General features: G+C 40.8%; 1 protein-coding gene and 1 pseudogene across 1 annotated transcript; both read left to right on the top strand.

Moving 5' to 3' along the window:
- Positions 1-1,887: 1,887 nt before the first annotated feature.
- Positions 1,888-2,826, top strand: LOC141167443 (olfactory receptor 5P64-like; the record flags this gene model as incomplete). The annotated part of the gene is made up of 1 exon (XM_073654847.1): positions 1,888-2,826. A coding segment is annotated over one exon (939 nt), but the record flags the coding sequence as incomplete, so codon positions are not given.
- A 304-nt stretch (positions 2,827-3,130) lies between these two features.
- Positions 3,131-12,984, top strand: LOC141167444 (ATPase PAAT-like; annotated as a pseudogene).
- The last annotated feature ends 5,130 nt before the right edge of the window (positions 12,985-18,114 follow it).

Below are 18,114 nucleotides of genomic sequence, written 5' to 3' on the forward strand. Positions count from 1 at the left end.
TCCTCTCTCTCTCTTCCCTCCTGTCTCTCTCTCTCTCACCTCCTGTCTCTCACTCTGTCACCTCCTGTCTCTCTCTCACCTCCTGTCTCTCTCACCTCCTGTCTCTCTCACCTCCTGTCTCTCTCTCTCACCTTCTGTCTCTCTCTCTCTCTTCCCTCCTGCAGGGGAGACAAATTATTTCTGCTCCACAGAAACATTGATTAATCACTACAACTGACAATAGATCATTAATTTGTGCACAGCACGAGTCCGGCCGGACCTCCCAGCTGTTCCACTGACTTTATTTCACCCCCTCCCCTCGGGGGAGTCTTGAACGGCTGATGAAAGGAGGAGAACTCTCGTCCGCAGCTCTCCGGACACTAGATATATGTATATCTGTGTGCGTGTCCTACCCAATCTTCGATCACATGACGTGACTGAAACTAACAATGTTCAGTCTCCAAAGGATCTTTGTCAGAAGTTGAGAAAGTTTCACACAATATTCACTTGTCAATCCGAGGTGATATTGTTTTAAAAGTAAATAATATCAGACCCCTAATGGGACTACACCCCTTATAGTCTCACCTTTGACTATATCCAACCAAGACGTCCGGAGATACTGCAAACAACCACACACCATGTGGAAACCACGACAAATGGTCAGTAACACTAGTAAAGAACTTGTGCACTTACCGTGGCTTTTTGTGGGGGATGATCAGTCCCAATTCCAGTGGGGGAGGCTGAAGGCAAGTCTCTCTTTGTGGAAGTGAAGAGGTGGTGGGGAGTCCCTGGCTAGGGATCCAAGTCATGGCACTAGCTGTTAAGGGAGGGCAATAACCCTTTATGGTTGACCAAGTGAGTGTCAAATTATTATGTTGATTGCGCAATCCACAGAAAACCAAACTGAGGCAATGCTCTGTATGGGAGGATTCAAAGAATCTCTGATCCCATTTATTTTGCTTAGCATTTTATATTGTTTTGAGTTTATTAATGTCCAATCATCTACATCCGTACTACAGTACTACAGGCTTGAGCCAATGTTAGTGCAATTATTACGGAAACACCTATATGGTCATATCATCGTTAGTTCAAAGCACGCTGGAAATTTGCAAGGTCAATTCTGGCCTAGACTAGTTAGATAACAAAAGCAGGGTGTCTGACAAAATGTTCTTGTGAGAAAAGATTAGTGTGGGAAAGTTGCATGGGAAGAGAAAGAAAGAATGTATGTTATGCAAGGAGTGATAATAACATGATTTTAAAGCAAGCAAACAAAATGGAGTTGCTCTAGCATGAGTATCAATATGTCCTTTACACTTGGATAGCATGAATATTAATATGTCCTTTACAATATACTGCAGTAACACCACTTCAATAACAGCCACTTTTTCTTATTCCTCGTACAGATTAAACAAGGAGGGCAATTTTTTACTCCTCTGTGCTAATTTGGACTCTATTTCTCTCTTTTTCTTGATGCAGTTAGTGGCTTTTCAGTATTATGCAGCTGTTGTAAAGTAAATCACAGCCAGACTCCTATTCTATCATCATGATGTAAATGTACATCATGGAGATTCTACATAGCGCGATCTGTGACAGTTACATTATTGATATAATTGAATATTTTCAAAGAGTATGTTACAAAATACTAGATTAATAATATCCGTATTGCTACTAATATCAATTATTTTCAACAACTAGGGAAGAAATTACTATTCGACGTAGAAAAGAGTTTATGGTATTTCACAAAACCATAACCAGAGAAATTAAATATTTTTCTTCTAGAATATTATTTTATATGCTCATAAATATTCCATAATATTATAAAACAATCTATATGCACTTAAGTGTAACTTCAGAAAAATAAATATATTTGAGCTTACTATTGTTTGAAAATTTCTAAAACACCTTTCAATGGACAACGGCAACCATACCTTAGTCACTGAGCTCTTAATATTGGGGTTCCCAGATATTACTGGCTTCAAGGCCATTGCTTTTTTTATTCTTCTCCTAATTTCTTACGTCCTCACACTCATGATAAACTCTTTGGTCATGGTGTTGGTGTCTATCAAGCCGCAGCTCCATTCCCCCATGTACTTCTTCCTCCAGCAGTTATCATTGGTTGAATCCACATTCTTGACTTTGATCGTTCCTAACATGCTTCGTGTTGTGTGGTTAGAAGGAGCCACCATCTCTGTTATTGGTTGTATAATACAAACCTACTTGTATTGTGCCGTAGGGACTGCAGAATGTCACCTTCTAGCAGTCATGGCTTATGACCGGTACTTGGCCATTTGTAACCCTCTTCGCTACAACACCATCATGAATACAAGGCTTCAGCATCGCTTGGTCATCTATTGTTGGGTTGCTGGCTTCCTCCTTACTCAGGTCACTCTTAATTTTCTTTGTCAGATTGAGTTCTGTGGTCCACATGTTATAAACCATTTCTTCTGTGATCTTGTTCCTTTTGTTGAACTTACCTGTTCTAAGCTTGCCTTACAGTTGGAAATCATAATAATTTCCATCCCAATAATTGCCATACCTTTTTTATTAGTTATCATCAGTTACATCTGTGTCTTCATGACAATTTTTGGCATCTCATCTTCAAAAGGAAAAAAGAAAACCTTCTCCACCTGTAGCTCCCACCTCACTGTGGTCACCATGTACTATGGAACCCTCATCACTATTTTCATGGTTCCAGCTGACGGATACACCTTGACTATCAACAAACTAATTTCATTTTTGTACATTGTCGTAACTCCTCTGTTCAACCCGATCATTTACTGCTTAAGAAATCAAGAAATGAGAGTTGTTTTGAACAAGTTATTTCTCAAAGAAATAAAGAAAAAATAGGCAAAAAGAAACAATATAAAGAAACTTAAAGGGGTTATCTGAGACTTTGCTTATTTTTCCCAAAACTTACAAGTAAGGTCAAGCTAGCAACACTGCCCAAAAACAGTAGTTGTGCTTGAGGAAAGTACAGTTATATCATAGACATATAGCGATAACCTGAGCAGTGACAAAGAACAACGAAGGTGGATTTGCTGCAAATTTGATTTTTTCTTGAGTAAGCATCAATGAAAAACAGATATTGCACAATGTTTCTACCATTTTGTGGCATTGATCAAGTACATCTGTGTGAGTAGTGGCCGGAAGCATGTTTATGGACGTGTCTGATGAGCCCTTTCTCAAATGTAAACTAAACAGAAAAAGTCTTGGAGTCTGGATTGTTCCTCTCCTCCGGTCATTCTAACGCCTTTCCTCTATTTCATTGGACAGGCTCAAGTCAATCACATATTACATGTACAGCTAAACAGTTGAATGTCTGTCTGTGGCTCTCTTTATCGGCAGAATATGATGTATGTAATTTTATCTTATTTTTTTCAGCTATTAGAACTACATAGGTAATCCTAATCTTTTTTTGTTTTTATATTGCTAGCAGATTTTTTTTCATTTATTTTCAGTACATGATCATGATAAGATTCCATTTTGCCTTAGCTGCTTTTAATAGCATTTAGAGCTAGGCTTTACAGCATCATTGTAAGCCATAAGCAGCAATGAACAGGATGTGACTCACTGACTTATTTGGGACAGGTTTCTAAGAAAACTCTTGTTATCAGTGCAGATATCATAATTAGCAATGAGAGAACACTAAAATGCTCGGGTGCTCGTTGCTTGGGTAGTGCAAATCGTAATACTCGGATGCTTGACCCAAGTAACGAGCCCAATGTAAGTCAATGGAAAATTCATGGATTTTTCCGGTGGCCTCCCTCCAGAGGCCTGGATTGGGCCTAAAAATTGGTCAAATTGATGGAAACAGTGCTGAAATGACATGGGTACAGCATGGGGAAGACTCCTGGAAGCAACTCTGCATCCCAGGTCTCTGCAGTCATCAGACATGATCCTATAATACTGCGGTAATAATACAGGAATTTTTTGCAACATGACAAATATTAAACTTCATTTAAAATGGGCAAGGCACGTGGCAATGGACGGGGAAGTTGACGTGATTGTGATGGTGCACACACAGGCCGAGCCTGTGGGCAAGCTGACATTGTGCCTATTGAGGGAGCACAACAAACACTCATATCATGTCAACCTGGCTTCCTGTCCCACTTTCTAGGGGGCAACAGAACCCAACATTTGAAGCCAGAGCAGTGTGAAAATGTTGTTGATCGGATAGCAGATAATGCATCCAGTCAATTTGCCACCACCACCAACCTGTCTTCCACATGGTCCAGTCTCATTAGCCATGAGTCTGGACCACATATTCCTCACACTGATCCTCCTTCCTCTCATCATGCTGAGTGCCTGGAGACAAGTGATGCCACACTTGGACACTCCAAAGAGTTGTTGACTTTTCCATTCATAGATTCTGGACTCTCACTCAGTTTGCTTCAACTGGGGCAAAAGGAGATCACATGTAGCGATGCCCAAATATTTGAGCAGCCATGGTCACACGAAGATGACGTTGAAAAGTGCAATTACTACGCAAAAGGTGGATGATGATGAGACCCAATTGCCAGAAAGTCAGACGGAGGACCTGGGTGAAAGTGGAAGATAAGGTGCTGAACGATAAAGTCACTAACCCCAACCTGGCAAGGTGACATGCATAACGATGCCAGCATTTCTGAGCGGAATGGAGGTGTAGCACCACAACACGCTAGAAGAAGCAGTGTGGTGGCCACAGATACAAGGCGGGCAACTGTTCCCCAAAACACCAATACAACGGAACTTGCCAGTCCAACTGTTAAATCTTCTCGAGTCTGGCTCTTTTTTAAAGACTGTCCAGTTAACCCAAAAAAAGCCATTTGCAACATCTGCCATGCCAGCATCAGCAGGGGCAGCAAAACTACAAGCCTGATTACCACCAACATGATCAGGCACATGACAGCAAAGCACCCGACTAGTTGAGCCAAACGCAGGGGTCCACTAACAGTGTCTGTGGGTGACATCACTGCCTTTTCCACTGTTGTACGTGCATGCCAATCCTCTGTCCATGACGGAGGCAAAGGTGCCTCCCACCCTGCATACTTGCAACCATCACCATCAGCAACCATGTCCACATCCCTGTGCCACCGCAGCATTCAGTTGTTTCTACTCCAGTCCTTGGAGTGCAAATACACAGCCACCCACCCACAGGCAACAATACTAAACTGCCACATTTCTTGACAGCTTGCACTGGAAATATTGTCTTTTAGGCTCATGGAGATGGAAGCTTTCTGCAACCTCATGGTGGCGGCTGTCCCTCGGTACTCAGTCCCCAGCCACCACTATTTCTCCTGGTGTGCCATCCCCGCATTACACAAGCATGTGTCCCACAACATTAGCCGTGCCCTCAACAACACAGTTACTGGGAAAGTCCACCTAACCATGGACTAGTGAACAAGTACTTGTGGGCAAGGATGGTACATCTCGCTCATGGCACACTTGGTTAATATAGAGGAAGCCGGGTCTCAGTTAGACACTGGGATGGAACATGTACCGCCAAAGCTGAGGATTGCGGGCCCTGGCTCAATCAGGGTGGCCCCCACATTCTACTGCTCCTGCACCTCCTCCTCAACCTCCATCTCCAAAATTACCACATCAGTCGCAAGCTGAAAGCACTGCAGCACTGCCTCGGCCAAGCGTCAACAGGCTCTGCTGAAGCTTACTTTCTTATGTGAAAAACTGCACACCACTGCAGGGTTGTTAAAATCTGTAACAGAGCTGGCAGATCTGTGGCTGTCACTGCTGAACCTATAACCAGGCATGGTCGTGTGTGACATGAACCGGGACCTGGAGGAGGCTTTGAGGCTTGCAAACCTCACACATGTACCATGCCGGCCCATGTGCTCAACTTAGTTGTTCAGCGGTTTCTCAAAACCTACCCAGATCTGCCTGAGCTGCTTGTGAAAGTATGCCACATGTGTGCCCATTTCAGAAAGTCAGCTACAGCTTCCGCCACCCTGGCAGTGCTTCAGCAATGCTTGCAGCTTCCAGCTCACTGACTGGTGTGCGAAGTCACCATGCATTGGAAATCAACGTTGCAGATGTTGTGAATGATTTGTGAGCAGCAGATGGAAGTTTTTGAGTACCAGCTTGAACACGTCCGTTGGTATTGATGTCAGCCTCTGCACATAAGAGCTGATGAGAGGACCTGGATGTCTGAAATGTGTGCCATCCTGCAAAACTTTGAGGACTCCACCAAGATAGTGATCGGCGATGAAGCCATCATTAGCATCACCATCTTGCTTCTCTGCATACTGAAATGCTTGCTGCTCACAACTAAAGAGGAGACTTTGCAGGCGGAGCAAGATAAGATGGAGCAAGAAACGGAAATGGGAAGCCAGGGTCTCAACAAGTAGCTTGAGGTAATAGTCAATGAACTTTCAAAATGTTCACACAGCCCTCCCATGCCATAAACTATTGGACACCCAGGAAGTTTTATAGGGTCCTTATGAATTTTGGGGACTAAATAACATTTAGGAGTCATTGGATATTTAACAATCACATCATTCAACACCTTTTTAGGGATAATACCTTGATCAAATGCCATGAATAGAATTTGATTTAGTTGTGAGAAAAAGGATAGGTGATTGTTAGGATGAACCAAATAGTTTTCTTTGTTTCTAAGTTGTTTAAATGCTTCCTTTTCATATTTGTCTATTCGCCAAACCACGACATTGCTACCCTTGTCAGCCACCTTGTATACCACAATGCCCAATGATTTCAGTAATGTGGTTACAACATGAGGATGATGTAAATTATTACTAAATAACTTATACGTGCAAATATAATATGGTTTGACAATAGTTTTCATGGACGTCCATACAATATTCTTACCTAACATTATACCTTGTTAAGGTGAATCCTCAGTGTACTCATTTAGGATACATAAGAATTAACTAACATAACGAAGATGCCGTAATTAGCAGCTGTTATTGTCTTCTAATAAACAAGTTGGGAATTGGTCGGCATAATTGCAAGACAATCCCACAATAGACACATCCTTATGGGATCTCATCACTCAATATTTGTTTAAATGAAGCTGTTACAAGAGATTCACCTGGGATTTGGTTCATGAACTGAATTGTATCAGTATCTCAGTTGCACTGGCTGTAGAAATTCATTATGTGTTTCCAATGATTACAAATAGAATATCATAATTAATGATGTAGACTAGCCCTGGAAATGCAGAGCAGAAAAGATCATTGAAAATACTTATAATGGAATAAAGAACAGCCTGACCCTAAACCTCAGGAAAGTGTAACATGATGACTATATGGTTTCCAACATGAAGGAAAGTGTAAATGTCAACCTCGGTATCTTAAAAGAACCATAACCAAGCAAAGACTGAGGGTAAAACCACAATGCCAAGTGTGGATTGACTTGTGCACCCATTTACCACTGCTTTAAACCAGCCGGATAAATCTGTGCTCTTCTGGCTTCTGAGTACTCATCACCACTCCAAGCTATTTTTATGGCTACAGAAGGGAAATGTTAATAATATTTGTGTGATATACATATGTAACACAAAAAAACAACACTTCAGTTATTGGAGTTTTGCACTGACAAATGAACATTCACAATAGTTCAGCAATTCACATAATTTTTCAGCTAGTGTCTTGTACATTGGGCAATGTCAGTGTTAAGGGGACAGTTGCTAACAACTTTATTAAATATTGGAAAGCAACTGAACCTGGGGTCCGCGATGCAGCCTGGAGGACTGTGGCCAAACACCTTCTGGGTGAGAAGGTAAAAAAAACAACTTAAATGAAAATCCCTTCCGTGTTACTGCACACTGGAACGGGAATATGGATTCGCACTATCTCCGTTAACTGCATGAGAGATGTGCGATAAATAATGTATCTGTAGCCCTGTTTACTGCACAGGGACTATGCAGCAGGCACTAGGATGCATGTGTGATACACGCCGGCGTATACTTGTTCCCAGTAGGCGTGCTACCGGACTGAGGGGTATCTCTCCACATGGCTTACAAGCGGTGCCGGGAATACGGCGTCTGCAGATGGCTCGGGATGTATGGCAACCCCTTTGTCGGAGCCATGCTGTCAGATGAAGCTGCCTGCCTCCCTCCATCTAAGGCTGCCTATCTCCCACTAAACCTGCATGACAGAAGCTTAAGCACACGTGGAGCCCAAGCGACCAAGCGTCCACACAACAACACCATCACAGCTCAATGATCAGAGCACGCCGCCATGTTTGCAGGCGGGCTATTTAAAGATTAAGCCCTGCCCACCGTCGCACTATTGGTGACGTCACCCGCGACCAATTAGGCGGTGCCAGGTCACCGGATCATTTGACTCCCAAACCACCAATCACGGTCTGCCATGTCAAGGGCATGCTCAGTGCAGTGAATCCTGGACTTAGGCTGTAGCAGCCCTGTTTTCCTCCGCAACCTACGCTTCATGTTGCTAGGAACAAAGACTCGAGAGACAACCTGTACATCTCGTATACCAGCTAGGCGTTGGGACTGACGACGATGCTGGACCGGAACCCATTTCAAATCCAGCAAACTCCCGACGCCTAACAGTCAGTAGTAATCTCACTATCCTTATTAGATGAGAAAATAGAATGCCCATTAGTTCCTTGTTACATATAAATACTGTATATACATAATATATACTGTATCTATATTATATACCAAAAAAAAACAACTAAAAGGATAAATGTTTAATAAATATACATTAAAAAAGCAGTAAATCTTTAAAAATAGACTCAATTTTTAATTCTGTGAATTTTGCTTACATTGGGAATATGTATCAATTTTACCCTGCTTCAAAAATTTCCCTTGCTGTTATCTATAGCATCTCTTATATTTAAAGGGAACCTGTCACCAGAAAAAACTCTATTAACCTGCAGATATGTGGTTAATCTGCAGGGTAATAGTGTTATAATGGTGGACGGCACCTGCACGTAGCCAAAGGCTGCGGGGAGAAAATTAACTTCATTCCTCCCGGCAGTATTTCCATTTCAGTCACAGGGACAGCGCCGATGCTGGTTCAGTCACAGCTGTAGCTATAATCCCTGACTGACAGCTGAGCACCATGCAAAGCCAGCGTCAGTCAGGATTGCGGGTACGGTTTGTCAAGGGGGCAGCACCGGTGCTCGTTCAGTCACGGCTGTGGCTATAATCATGACCCCAGCCCTGACTGATAGCTGAGCCCCATGCAAAGCCAGCATCAATCAGGATTGGGGGCGCGGTTTGTTAAGGGGGCAGCACTGGTGCTGGTTCAGTCACCACTCTGAGAATACAAAGTCGCAGCAGTAACCGTGCCCCTGGCCCTGACTGACAGCTGAGCCCCAATGCAGGGTCAGTTTCAGTCAGCTCTATATACTTAGAATAGTAACTGAACCAACACAGGTTCCGTCCCCATGACTCTAACTGCGCCCCCCACCCTGACTGACAGCTAGCCCCAATGCTGAGCCAGCGTCAGTAAGGGCCAGAGGCACAGTTTCAATCAAAGGGGCAGCGCTGGTGCTGGTTCAGTCACCACTCTGAGAATACAGAGCCACAGATGTAACTGCACCCCCGGCCCTAACTTACACTGGTTCTGATTGAAATTGGGGTTCAGCAACTCTGGGCCGGGGGCGCCATTACAGCTTCCGGTGACCGAACCAGCACCGTCGCTACCCCCGTGACTGAAACTGTACGCTAATGGAGAATAAAGTTCATCTTCTCCCCGCAACGTTAGGCTACGTGCAGGTGCCGTCTAGCATTATAAAGATGTTACCCTGAAGATTAACCTCATATTTGCAGGTTAATAAGAGTTTTCTGGTGACAGGTTCCCTTTAAATCTTTCTCCTCCTCTTGTAAACCATTTATGTCACCCATCCTTTATTTTTAATATATTAACTTCTCTATTTTGCTTGTCTCTGTCAGTATCTTGGTTACACATCATATTATATTGCTCACGTCTTCCAGAAAATTACATTTTCTAAACATATATGCGCTTAAAATTGGAATGAATTATGCTTTCCATGAGCACGTCTACTCTGGAATGCACAAAATATTATTACGCGAAACATGCGGGGACGAAATGTGCGGGGGCGAATCTTCCTGGGGGCGAATTGATAGGGGCAAAATGTGCGGAGGCGAAATGTACCTGGGAGCGAACTGCTGGAGGCAAATTGCTGTGGGCGAACTGCTGGGGGCGAAACTTCCTATAACCGTTATATTTAGGGTACCAACCTTCACGGACTACTATGGTTATCCAGTGATAGTAAATCTCAATATTACTCAATCCTTGCTTTACTATTTTCCAAGTGTTTATACTTGCTTGAATTGTAAGCAATATATATATATATATATACAGTATATCTATTTTTAATGATTTAGTGCTTTTTAATGCATGTTTAATAAAGGTTTAGCCTTTTAGTGGGATTTAGTATTTCTTGGTTTACGATATATTGGTTCCCTCATAGATATGTATATATTAATAAGGAAAAAATTTTAAAAATATTAATTTAAGCCCCGATCTGTCAAAACCAGTTTGGCCTTTGTGAAAGACGTCATTTTTTAGATCTGAAATGTAATGTGTCATTGTGTTTTTAAAACTTTGTAATGCTCCAATGAAAATATATGAACTTTGACAAACATTTTTTAAAAAACATTAAAATTACTTGCAATTAATATATCACATTTGCTATATGTCTAATTCATGTGTAAATTCACTTTTGGTGATCAGATTTTGTTGCAATACGTTGCATGCCAATTTTGAAAACATCACCCATCAAAGAATTAATCTGAGGTGCAGTGAGCGCTTTTACTATCCTGATATTTCATACACTTTTATACCATTGTTTTATAACAGTTTTTTTTCCTTTCACAAGGACTAATAGGGAAAATTCCCCCCCACTCCTCAAACAGTTTTAAGCAATTTCACCCAAGGACAGCAGCAAACCATAGGTGGTCAAAAATTACTGCTTGGAACATGACAAGGTTCAGTAGAGAATGATCATTATTTTAATTTTGAAGCTCAATTTTTTTCTGCATTTTGTTTCTGCATTTGTGTTGCCGAGAAGGATTCGGAACAGCAGAAAACCTTCAAGTTGTCCACATTTTGAAGACTTCTCCTTTAATGAAATCATCTAAGCGTGAAATGACAATTTTGGCTCCACAGATGTTTTGCACAATTTTATAAAGATGGGATATGAAAATTAAAATTATTTTTTCCATAAATTTTTGTTTAGTCTAAAATGTTTCATTTTCCCAAGCAGTGACTATAGCACCCCACAGTGCCTTACAACATTAATTCAAAATAAGGCAATACTGAATATGTGGTTGGAAATTGCTAATTGAGAAAACAGCAAGGCTCAGAAGGGACAGAGTGCCATTTGACTTTTGAGGCATAGATTTTACAGGAATAATTATTCAGTTTTTCCTACCAGTATATTAGGTGATCCCATTTTTTAAATTGCAGCCCTCATAGCTTTCATATAGGGGTGTAGTATGCATTCATAACACACAGAATTTGAAGAGCAGCAAATGTTGCAAAGTGAAATTGGCGTTTTTTTCACGTATCTAATATATTGTGCCAAGGTTCTTTTTGTGTCGGCATACTCTGACGGCTATAACTTTTTTATTTTTGCATCGAAAGACTCAAATGTTTTTTCTTTTTTCACAGTGAGTTGAAGTTTTTATTGGTACAGTTTAGGGGTACGTAAAACTTTTTGATCTTTTTTTATTCTGATTTTGAATAGTCAGGATACACAAAAACAGCAATTCTGGCATTTTTTAAGGCAATTCATCATGTAGTATCAGTCATATGAGTTTTTTTTATTCTTTGAGTCATCTTGATTAAGCCATTAAGCCAATACTAAATATTTATATATATACTGTATAGTTTCATTATTTTTTTGCTACTTTCGCATATTAAAAACTAACAATAAAACAAAAAAAAATGTTGCAATACTGAGAGACAAATCTTTTTACGTTTCCACTGACAGTTTCTCTCAAGTTTTATAATACTAATTATTTAGTACTTGGGTACCAGTCGAATGGAGTGATTTTGCACTGTAGAGAGCAGTTTAGAAGAAAGTCCTGCAGCTTTGTACAAAGCTCATCTGAAGTTCGAGTTCCCGGTGCCGTCTTGTATTGTTAAGCTGCTGTCACTCGGCGGCCGGTGCAGCGTCTCGGTGAGCGAGATTTCAGTACAAATAACCTCCGTCCCCGATAGATGTCCTCAAGCGTCACATGTGCCGGGGTCGTCTATTAATCTGGATCGAGTGCAGAGCATTATGGACAGCATGGGCGGGAAAATGTCACCCGGGGCAGAGCAACTTATGAATATGGTGCGGGCACAGCAGAAGCATCAGGCACCTTTTGGCGCTCACTTAATGCAGATCTTTGGCAGCTTTCAGCACGGCAGAAATCAGATCAGGGAGGAGGCCAGACAACATAAGCCTATCATCGACACGATTCCTGAAACAAAAGTGGAAATGCAAAGTCAGGAGTCTGCGGTTCACTCCTACGATTAACAAACAAGTCCTGAAAATCACATAAAGTCCGTTATGTCTTCACTACTGCAAACGACTGTGGGCTCGGCTGCCAGTCCTCATGGTCCTGATGCTTTGGTGCCTATGCTGCGTAATTTGTGTGGACAAAACCGACAAGAACCCTCCTCAACACAAAAAGAAGAAAAGTTGGATCCAGGGTTGGAGAAGCTTCTATCCGTACACATGGAGCGCATGGAGAGGACACTCATGGCACATATTGATCAGAGGATGAGAAGTATACAGGAGCATCTAGACACCAGACTGGACCGAATAATAAATCTGATGCAGAGTAATTCATTATCCTGAAACTCAACTGAAAAACTAGCTCATGGCCAAAGTGAACACTGTCACCAGCAAGACTATGAATACGATGACTTGTCCATGGATTATCTAGTGACATGTCCACCCTTCTCACCGAGTCCTTGCATGAACACTTTAGTGGTCTCTAGGGTTTCTACATCAGTTAACTTAACGTTTGGTTCCCAAAATGAACGGTTCTCCTCATTTGGATGAATGCAGAAGAAATATAACCTACAGATCCAAAGGTGATGCTAAAGCCAACATACATCATCCCAAACGTTCTATAAAACGAATAGAGAAACTTTGCAGTAGGTCTTGAAAATTTTCTTTATCGATTTTGTTTCTGCAGCTACTATGCGGAGCTATGTGTCTCTATAGTAACAGAAAACAAACACTCTGTGTAGTCTGAGCCTGAAATCATATTCTTTTCTGGCATTTGTCTGTTCTTCTGAAGTATGAGACTGCAGTATTACCCTGGACAAAATTTGTTGTCTGCTACCATAGACGCACTTCAGTCTGCATAAGAGCTGTAGAAGCCAAACGATAGGAAATGTTTAATTAACTTGGTCAGTTGGGAATTACCCTTTATCAAGTATTCCCATGAACTTGCCACTGCACCATTCATTTTATATGAGACTGCTGGAAAAAAGCCAAGTGCTTTATTCTCCTATCTTCAGCTGGCCTAAGGGGACAGTTCTCTGGATCCGTAGACTTCTTAGCAGTCAAACTCATAGCAATTATCATGGTGGTATCTTGCACAAATGGGGAGTAACCCTTTGTGAACTATTGTACAGTTATTTTATTTTTAATTTTAGATGTTTTGGGACAGCACAAAAAATGGTTAAGGAGGTGCTCATACCCTTACGCTCTGTATAGCATTACATTACACACTACCAGCGCATTAGCTGTGGAGTCTCCCTTGCTGATTTGCAAGTCTTTTGGTTGTGGACTGTGCGGTATTTGTTTAGGTGCTGCTTATATGGACGGTAATATATTCTGTACTGAATCAGAATTAAAGTATATTGTAATTTACGGGCGGCACAGTGGCGCAGGGGTGGCATGATGGTGCAGTGGTTAGCACTGCAGCCTTGCAGCACTGGGGTCCTGGGTTCATATCCCACCAAGGACAACATCTGCAGGGAGTTTGTATGCTCTCCCTGTGTTTGCGTGGGTTTCCTCTGGGTTTTCTGGTTTCCTCCCACACTCCAAAGACCCTATCAGTATGATAGGGAATTTAGATTGTGAGCCCTGACGGGGACATCAGCCATAATGTATGTAAACCACTGTGGAATATGTTAGCGCTATATAAAAATAAAGATTATTATTATTTAGTGAGTGACAATGACAATTATGTGCATGTTTTATTTTGCATAAAAATTGTGGTTTTATAGGCAAAAATTTTAGGGGAAATATTTCTGCTTCTAATTTTTAAAGATTTTATTTAGCGTTTAAAAATAATGTCTATCACCATTTTACAAAGAGCAGAAGACTGCATCAGCCAAGAAGTCACAAATGACCTCAAGTACAGTCGCTTGGGCTTCCCTATAATGCCTTGCATCTAATTACTGTTGAGCGAATTTGTTCGGCATTTCAAATTCGGGTTCATGTTCAGGGTTCTGGCTTGTTCGTGCCAAAAAATCAGCTCCGCCCATGAACATCCCTGATTTGCCACGCTGTCACGCAGAAAACATCAACACTACATTTAATCACATGATATTGTACAGAAAACCAGGAAGATTGTATAGAATGTATAGAAGCCAAGGCAGGGAATGCAGCAGCCATTCTAGGGTGAATCTGGATAGTGAGAGGACATAATAGCTTACAGCTTAGCAGCAGAGATATGGAGAAAGAGCCTTTAAATGGTAAATAAATTGTGTGCGAAAGGATAGCAATGAACAGCAGCTTCCATCCATTTACCGATAGCCATACATGTTGAGGTCACTTTCATATTGGATAGAGTCTTAGTAGACCTCACAATTTTATGAATGTCATTTCAGGGAAACTTGAGTCTTTGCAATATTTTCAATTTGTTGCAAGGCAATTTCTTGTGAATGAAGGGTTTTGGAAATATTCTTCAAAGCTGGCAAATTCAAATGTAAAAATATTTGATCATTATTATAAAATCTATTTGCAGGGCTCTTATCTCTTGCACTGAACAATTAATGAGGAATTTTGAGACATTAGTTGCCTAAATGCTTTACCAATGTTCCAAAATTTTTCAATAATAGTTAGGTACATGTTCGAAAATCCAGCACTTCCAATAGCATGTAGTATCATGGATGTAAAATTTGACTAGTAAAACAGAAGTTCCAGCAAAAGAAATTGTTTGCGACAAGCACACTTTGTGAAATACATAATTGTAGTTAAATGTCTGGATTTTTGGGGAATTTTCTTTTGTAAGTTTTAAAAAAACAATTATTTCACTCTTAACAAAAAGGATTGCACAAGAAATGAAATAAACTCAATACAGCTCCATATGACAAGCAAGTATATGGTCTCTGAAAGCCACAGATTTTAGAATTTTTTTTTCAATAAAAAATAGTGTGCTGCCTTTCTGCTGCTTTAAAGTGCATTAAGAATGAAGAAAGAAATTGTGCAATTTTAATTCAAATGCAGCAGGATGCCAGCTTAACCACATCACTAATCAATCTTATTGAGTCTAGCACTGGTGACATCACTTCTGTGTCTCTCTCTTGCTATCGATTTAATTTCTGTATCATTCTCAGACTACTACATTCATCTTCCTCAGTGCTTCAATTGTACAACACATTACTGTCTGGAGTATTTGTCCAATATTTTCTAGTTTTCTATTCCTATACCCATTGCAGAGCTATGAGTCCTGGTGTAAGCTCACTATCATAAATCACCATACAATCATTGCTGCATTTCCTGCCTTGGCTTGTATACAGGCTATAATATTCCTTCCTGATTGGAAGCACTCTACCATATAATGTAATATCCACAAAAGCTGTTACGGTGAAGCCTGCCTGATCACGACTGTGGTCATCTCTGTCTTCTATTGCTTATGCATTCTTTTGCATTGTATAAAAAGACAGGAGGCCTTTTTGTGATTCAAGCAAATCAAAGTGGAAATTTTTCAAATGAGCAGCATATGTGCATCATATCGATTCACTCATCTCTTGTATTTTATTAACTTACAGTGGTAATAGTGGCTTTTAAGGCACCTATGAACCTATCTGCCCTAACATAGTGCTCAACCTGATTTCTTTGAATAATATTTTATTTAGTTATGTATTTATTTTACTCATACGTGCTTCAGACAAAACCCCCAAGGAACATTCCCTATAATGAGTCAGATGGAGGCACTGTGGACACCGCCTGGCCTATGATCCGATGTTGTCCATCCTTTTAAAGTGTGCATAAAAGTGCAGCTGATCACAGTTTTTTGCACCTTTGAAAAGAAGGTCACCACTGAATAGAAAGTCCAATATTGCAAATTAAACTCAATTTCTTTTATTGTTTCTCCAGTGAATGATTTGCCCAACGTTTCAACCCCGCCGGGGTTTTCGTCAGAGGCTTTAAACAAAATTATACATGCAAATAGAAAAACAGTCAAAAAGTAATTAGCATTTAGTACTGATTACATGCATAGAAAAAATAGCTGAGAAGACAACCAATAGGTGATCGAAGCCTCATATGAGGACCAGTATGTTTATCCGAGGAGAGTTGCAGTAAATCATCAAGGTGCCATAAAATTCAGATGACGAAGCAGAACTATCGGTGACTGAAAAGGTTTGTTCTAGTAAAATGCTATGGTGCACATTAAGGAACAATACAAATAAAACATTTGTGGAAAAAGTCAGATGTATGTGAAATAAACGGGTAAAGAATAGCAGAAAAACAGAAAAGGGGAACAGAAAATAGAGAGCAGTAGATAGTTAAATACAAGGAGACCTAAATACTCTGAATCAATTGAGTTTTCTGCTATTCTTTACCCGTTTATTTCACATACATCTGACTTTTTCCACAAATGTTTTATTTGTATTGTTCCTTAATGCGCACCATAGCATTTTACTAGAACAAACATTTTCAGTCACCGATAGTTCTGCTTCGTCATCTGAATTTTATGGCACCTTGATGATTTACTGCAACTCTCCTCGGATAAACATACTGGTCCTCATATGAGGCTTCGATCACCTATTGGTTGTCTTCTCAGCTATTTTTTCTTTGCATGTAATCAGTAGAGATGAGCGTTGTTCTACTCGAACTGTTCGCCAATCTCAAATTCGAGCTGTTTTGGGCGGTGTTCGAGCCGTTCGGCGAACACGAACAATTTGAGAAAAATTCGGCTGTTCGAGGTTATGTTCGATAACTGTTCGTGCACCAAAATCATAACTGGATTTTTTCTCAGTAATGATGAAAATTAATGTTAATACGCAGTTTGAGTGTACAGCGCGGTGGGGGGAGGGGCAGGGGATGGATCTCTGCAGGAACAATGAAGATCTCCATTTTTTTTTTCTCTTTCCCGCATTTACAGTGGGGAGGTGCAATCTGTCAGCCTATCAGCAGCGCACACACGGAGCGAAGTGCTTTTTTTCACACAAGCAAGGGCATGTGTCATTGGCAGTGTATGTCACATGTCCTTGCCCTATAAGACCAAGCCATTTTCCCCGTCGCCACCATTTTCTCACTGCTGCAGCTGCGTGTTAGACGGTACCGCTGTTGCTGTGTGCGCTATACCTTGTTAATTTCAAGCCAATTTTCGCACAAATCTACAGATAGCTTGGGAGTAGGGAATAGTTGTGATTGCAGTCCTTTTAAGGACTAGGTTACAGCATTTCCTACGACTTTTATCAGGCAGGTCTGTGCTCTTAAATAGATAGATTGTGGGAGTAAAGACTAATTGTAATTGGAGTCCTTTTCAGGACTAGGTTACATCAGTTCCTATCAGTTTTTGCCAGGCAGGTCTGTGCCAGTGCTGTGCAAGTTTTTTTCACAGCATTTGGCTGAATCTAGCAAAGCAAATCCTTTTTGGCCTATTGCAGAGTGTGTTAGTCAGTGGAGTAGCCTATCTGTGTTGCAAGATATACCACCTGTGTATAGAATACCAATTTTTTTACTGCACCTAGTGAAGTAAAATCTTTTGGGCATAGCATCATTCTATTAGTCCATCTATACTGACCTCCATCAGGTTGCAAATTGAATATAATTTTTTTCTGCATCTAGCTCTGAAAAAATATTGGGCTTCTAGCTGTGTGTGGGACATGTTGTATTAGTCCATCTATACTGACCTCCATCAGGTTGCAAACTGAATATATTTTTTTCTGCATCTACCTCTGAAAAAATATTGGGCTTCTAGCTGTGTGTGGGACTTGTTGTATT

Source organism: Phyllobates terribilis, unplaced genomic scaffold, assembly GCF_046119375.1.
Source record: "Phyllobates terribilis strain yellow unplaced genomic scaffold, ASM4611937v1 Scaffold_11__3_contigs__length_659146591, whole genome shotgun sequence".
Taxonomy (NCBI): domain Eukaryota; kingdom Metazoa; phylum Chordata; class Amphibia; order Anura; family Dendrobatidae; genus Phyllobates; species Phyllobates terribilis.